The following is a 5,760-nucleotide window of genomic DNA, read 5'->3' on the forward strand; positions in this document are numbered from 1 at the left end:
AACCACTTTCCTTTTATAAATTCTATTTTTCTGGAATGACTCTTACATTCTGAAGAGTATCTTCTGTCTAGAGGATGGGTCAATGGGATGGGATAGTTTTGACTACAGATGTTTCTGCATGTGTGATTACATGTGAATGTGTCTGTGTATAAGCCTGGGTGTGGGCATATGCATATGCTGACAAGGTAATCCCTCAGGAAAAAACGCTGCTCAGGTAGGCTAGTCATTTAATAACTAGGATGAGCTGAGTTGGCTCGGAACTCCAAAATCACATTTCTTATCTTAAAGCAGCAGTTCTCAACCTGTATAGGGCACAATCCCTTTGGGAGTCTAACAGCCCTTTCACAGAGGTCAACTAAGACCATTGTAAAACACAGATATTTACATTATCCTTCACAACAGTAGGAGAATTACAGTTATGGAGTAGCGACAAAAATAATTTTATGGTTAGGGGTCACCACAACATGAGGAACTGTATCAAACGAGGTCACTAATGAAGTCATGGCATTAGTAAGGTTGATAAGCACTGAACTAAGGCTTTGAATATATAACCAAACAAGGAATAGACACAAGACTTCATTAATTCATGTAGTTCCAGAGTCAGTCCCAGAAGATTACTTAAAATCACTTGTGACAGTAAATTGAGCTCATACACACCTCAGCTGTTCCATTGTAAAAGGTGCACATGGGCATAGGTTTCCTCTTCCAGCAGGAATAAGGGGGATTAAACAGCAGACTGCAGGTTAGCATTGGACTTCCTAGGGAGTTAATAGAGTACAGAGCCTCCCCTGGGTCCAACAGGAACAAGGCCAGGAGGATCAACAGGAAAGGCAGAGATAGGTGCTGGTTTTCAGCCTCATATAGATAACAGCTTGAAGCAGAGCAGGTCCTGGTGTTTACCTATGTTAGACAGTCCCATTGTCGACACCATAGGATATCTGTGCTGGACAGCATACTGAGTCCACCATCAGTGAACCAAACCTCTGCATAACTCCTGTGCTAAGCCCAGGGAGGAAAGTGCCAGCAATAAAACATTAAGTCCAGTGTCAGTGTCCTGTGACCTCTACAGAAAGGAATGGCAATGAACAGACTTGGGGACACTCTGAATACATGATTGCTTACCTGTTCCCTCCAAACCCTGGGAGCAGCATCTTGGAAAGTTTATCTCAGAAACCAGGGTTGATACCGATGCAGTGGCTAGGTCTCTGTTGGGAGTGAGAGCAAAGCACCCACGTTCAAATTTGCAAGTTGCTCACATATGTTGGAGAGATGCTAGGGCTACAAGGACTGTTAGAGTGAAACAGTCAAACCAGAACCACTAAGGATGACAAACAAAGATTGAGCCAGCTCAGTGGGAGAGCTACAGCCTGACAAGAAGAAGAAGAAGAACCAGGCTTGCAGCTAGTGTCAGCAGGCCAGCCAGCCCACCAAGTCCTAAAGGAAGGCACACATGGCACTCTGTTTCCTAATGGAGCCCGGCTTATACAGCAGCAAATCATGAGAGTAAGTAGAGACCCTCTAAGCAAGCCCCTCTCCCCGTTTCTAGAAAGCCATCACAATGCTCAGAGAGGCACGGAGAAAGGGACCCACAATCAGAGCAGCTTCTTGGTAGCTGAGAGAAGAGAGAGGAGTAATAAAAGGAGACTGGAGGACCTGACATTTCAGAGGTTGCAAGGCCACTTGGTGACTAATGTTGATCAGTCAATACCAACAAAGACCACAAACAGGGCCTGGGACCGGGAGGATTGGTGCAGCCACCCTAACTACACAGGCAATAGGAGAACAGAGCTCGATCGTTTTCCTGCCTGGGCCTGACCAAATGGATCGTCCAGTGTCTCAGTCTATGCCATCCTAGAGAACTAACCCATGTCCTAACAATTACCTCAGTCATTGTCCAGGCACGGACATGGTCCAATTACAAACAAAACCCACTAGATGACAGAGCTCAATGGCATTTTTAAATTTGGGGAACATCACCCACTCTGGGGATTTCTCACAATTTTCCTCAATTTCTCTCTTTCTTGGTAAAGCTTGTACCCAGAATTCCTTACTCCACGTGCCTTTGACCTTCATACCTGTGAGACAACAACTTTGGAGCCAGTACCCAAGGCAGATCGTTGGGACACCCCGAGTCCTTGGGTCAAACACAGCTAGGCACAGAAAGGTCTCTTCCCACGCAAACACTCCATGAGAATGAAATGGTGAACACTGGAGGGATTCAGCCCTGTTGGGAACACAGTCTCTCAGGACGATCTTGCCCTGACCTTCTGGAATATTTGGCACCACACAGAGCTATTCAGGGCAGCACGGTCAACCCAGGGAAAGTAAGATCGTAGTACACGATGTGGGTCATACAAGATGGAGTCTAATTTGTACCACTTTATTAGCGGGGGTGTCCTTGCCATTTGGTTTGAAGGGCATTTGTATAACTTAATAAATTTTAATTTATTTAATAATTTAATAAAATTATTCGGTAGGGCCCAGTGGCCTGCTGAGCTTGAGCATGTCTTTGTGTTATTCCCTCTGAATGGATCTGAACCTTTCGGGCTTAACCAGGGCTACAAGTGTTCGCTAAGCAGCAATTTAGAGCCACGCGATCAGCACCCGCGCACACACTGGCTGCGTTCCATTTTTAAAGCACTCTGCTCTTCGTAGCATATACTGCTTCGGCTTGTGGACCTCACGGAACAAGCCCACAGCCACTGAGACTGTGCCGGAAGCCAGGCTAGAATGTATCTCTGGACACACTGTAATGTGGGTGAGGCGCCTTCCGGGTCAAGGATCGGGGCAGATCTATATATTTTGGTGCCGGAACGTGTGGACACCAGGTTGGAAGCTTCTTAGGGAGCAAGGTCAGATCCAGTGATTTTCGCCATGGACACTCCTCAAGACAGCTGCCAAAGTTTCCAAAAGTCTCTGAGTCTGGGAGCTGAGGTGGACCCGGAGCAACAGCATGGTCAGTAAACTGGTTCTGACTGGACTTTGGTGAAATTCGGGGAGAAACGGTGGTAGAAAGAGCAGTGGACATGCACTTCAGTTCGGTTACCCAGCTCTGCTTGTGGTCCCTCTCCGGGCTTTCCAGAGATCCCTGGGCCATGAGGCTAAGATCTTTATCTCTGTGTCTTCTTTCTGTCTTTCAGGTGGGACTGCAGTGGTCTCAGAGGCTAGAGAGGTAGGAGACCAATCACAGCGTTTAGTGGGCGGGCTTGTTCAGGGTGGGCTTGATCAGGGCCAACCCGCGCAGGGCCAGTTGGCTGGAGGCAACCTTCCTCAAGAAGAGCCTGCTGAGCTCAGTCTCGCTCAGGACGCCACAGGAGTAGGAGAGGAGGGAGACGAGAAGGAAGAAGAAATGGAAGCAAGATATGCTGGTGATGGTGCTTACGGCCCCGAGGACAACAACGTCCAGCAAGAAGGTGACCAACACCCCAATGATCAAGAGCAGCCTCAGCAAGAGGCAGCCATTCCTGAGGGCAGCAGGGGTCAACAGGCTGGGAACAACTTGGCTCACCCGCGGTACAGTCGCACGAGGTTCACCCCGTCTCAGCTGCGTGATCTGGAGCGCCTGTTCCAAGAGACTCGCTACCCCAGCTTGCGAACAAGGTAAGCGGATGGGCCTGCTTGGCGCCTCATTTATAGGTAGTGAATCCTGGTCCTTTGGCCCTGTCTGATTTCATGTAGAAATCATGGCACTGGTCCTGTACTGTCCCCATGCAATTAGTACCCGCCCTGCAATTACGATCGTCTGCCTGCAATTAGGACGGTCCGCCCGCAGTTAGATCAGGGAATAGGGATATGGAAGCTATGCGGACTGGAAACAAATGTGTTTTGTTGCCCTGTTCAAGATCGGGAGATTTAGACAATGCTTGGTGTTCTAAATGACTTTGCAGACCTATGGGTGAGAAGTCTGAGGCGTGGCCGGGAACAGCAGGAGGGATTCCACCTCGGGTTACACCTCCGCCATTGCTTTTCATCCCGCATGCGCTCTTTACTGACTTTTACATTTTCACTACACCAAAGAGGCATCTGTGTTTCTGGGGATACTCTTAAATTTGGTCCTTGAAAGGAACCCATTGCTAAAGCTAGGTTGAAGGTTACGAATAGTGACTGTAAGAAACACGTGCGTGCTCACCAGTGTGGACTGAAATATATAAAACCAAATAAGACCTGTCCTTACATACTTGATTTCCACCACAATGCCTAAATGTTGGAACTTTTTCCCTTTAGGAAGGACATCGCACGATGGATGGGAGTGGAGGAATGTGATGTGCAGGTAAGAATCCCAAAAAGAGGACACACTAGGGCTGTTGCTTTCTAGAATTGTAGCAGAAGAACAAGACTCTGAGTTGCCTCCCAAGGCTGCGAGACGACTACACAGCCAGGCTACGTTCAAGATGATACCAGGCCTCCATTTTCTCATGCAGAAAATGCCAACTGAGCCCAACAAAAAGCTAAGAGGCTAAGGGCCTTTGTCTGTCCTTCGGGACAAGGGGAAAAACCTATAGTCATTATTCTGGGAACCCAGAAGGGAAGCACCAAGCAGGAAGAGGTGCCCTTTGTCTCATAAAATATGTGTTCTGGGAGCTCAAATAAGGCCAATACATTGGAACCTCAGCAGACTGCCTCTGGCCTTCCTAAGGTTGTTAAGTGGAGGGGGCAGGGTGAAGAGTTTTTCTTACTTTTCCACAGCAAGGACCAGGAACCACACCCATGAGCTACATGTGAATCCTTTCCTGAAGAAATGCATCAAAAATATCAATGATAGAGGAGAGCCAATGTTTTGGTTCCCTTCCGTGGTTGAAAGACTGGGTGTGGTGTCCCATATTCTAAGGGGCTTCTTGGGAGGATCTTTTCATTCTTTCCGTAAGAATGAACCCTGTTACCTCCAGCATACTCAATCATCAATACACCCAAGGAATCCCTTCAACTCCTCCTGGGGTTAGACCAATGAACAATTAGTTTCTGGGCATTCAAAAGATGTAGTGATTCTTCAGGGTGGGGGTGGGGGTGGCTCAGTGCAAGAGCATGGGCCTAGCACACACCAGGCCTTGGGATATGTTCAGAATACTGTCCCAACTGTTATTGAAATGAAGTGGGTGTATAGGCCTCCAGGATAGGTACATTAAAGATGATACTGTTCGCTGTACTAAAGCATCTCTGTCTCCTGCTTATAGAATTGGTTCCGGATGAGAAGATCTCTTTTCCAGAGAAGCAGGAGAGTGCTGCTTCTCTGCACTCTGCAACCATTTCCCCAGAACAACTCTTCCTGAAGATTTTGGAGCAGCACTTGAGTGCCAACGCCTGTCCCAGAGCCACATGAGGAAGGCTTCTTCTGAGCCACCCATAATGGCCATGACTACCTTTACTTCCCTACAGTTATTTGAGCAATAAAGACGTGGATTCTAAGTATGTTGGCTCCAGTGTCTTTGGTATTATAAAAATATGGGTATAAATATTTGAAGGATAGAAGTCACTCTCAGACGGGACACATAGGCAGAGTGACAGGGAGGCCTTGGTCGATGAAGGGACACTGGCAAGGTACAATCACTGCCAATGAGGGAACAAGTTATTATAAGAGGGGAAAGGGAAATCCCCTGTGAGAGGCCAGTTTGTTTCTAGACATGGCTGTTCCCAACCACACTCCACACTTGATCTTAGCCAAAAGGCGGAGGAGCAGCCACACTCCAATAAGCTCTCTATCCCCCCCCAGACAGTGTTGGAAATATCCATGGGGCTATTAATGCATAATAATGGTTCGATAGG

At 47.7% G+C, this 5,760-nt stretch overlaps 1 protein-coding gene across 1 annotated transcript; it reads left to right on the plus strand.

Annotated features, from left to right (window-relative positions):
* Positions 1-2,870: 2,870 nt before the first annotated feature.
* Rhox9l1 (reproductive homeobox 9 like 1) lies at positions 2,871-5,406 on the plus strand. Its single transcript, XM_006257483.5, has 4 exons — positions 2,871-2,956; positions 3,141-3,600; positions 4,225-4,270; positions 5,172-5,406. Exons 1-4 carry the CDS (start codon positions 2,875-2,877, stop codon positions 5,265-5,267), a joined length of 684 nt encoding a protein of 227 aa, XP_006257545.2. The 5' UTR covers positions 2,871-2,874; the 3' UTR covers positions 5,268-5,406.
* Positions 5,407-5,760: the final 354 nt, after the last annotated feature.

Source organism: Rattus norvegicus, chromosome X, assembly GCF_036323735.1.
Source record: "Rattus norvegicus strain BN/NHsdMcwi chromosome X, GRCr8, whole genome shotgun sequence".
In the NCBI taxonomy this organism is placed as follows: domain Eukaryota; kingdom Metazoa; phylum Chordata; class Mammalia; order Rodentia; family Muridae; genus Rattus; species Rattus norvegicus.

Bases quoted from the DNA above. Each gene is read 5' to 3' on its own strand.
- Rhox9l1 (XM_006257483.5), top strand. From the start codon at position 2,875: ATGGACACTCCTCAAGACAGCTGCCAAAGTTTCCAAAAGTCTCTGAGT. The intron at 3,601-4,224 runs GTAAGCGGATGG...TTTTCCCTTTAG, and splicing joins TACCCCAGCTTGCGAACAAG to GAAGGACATCGCACGATGGA. The intron at 4,271-5,171 runs GTAAGAATCCCA...TCCTGCTTATAG, and splicing joins TGGAGGAATGTGATGTGCAG to AATTGGTTCCGGATGAGAAG.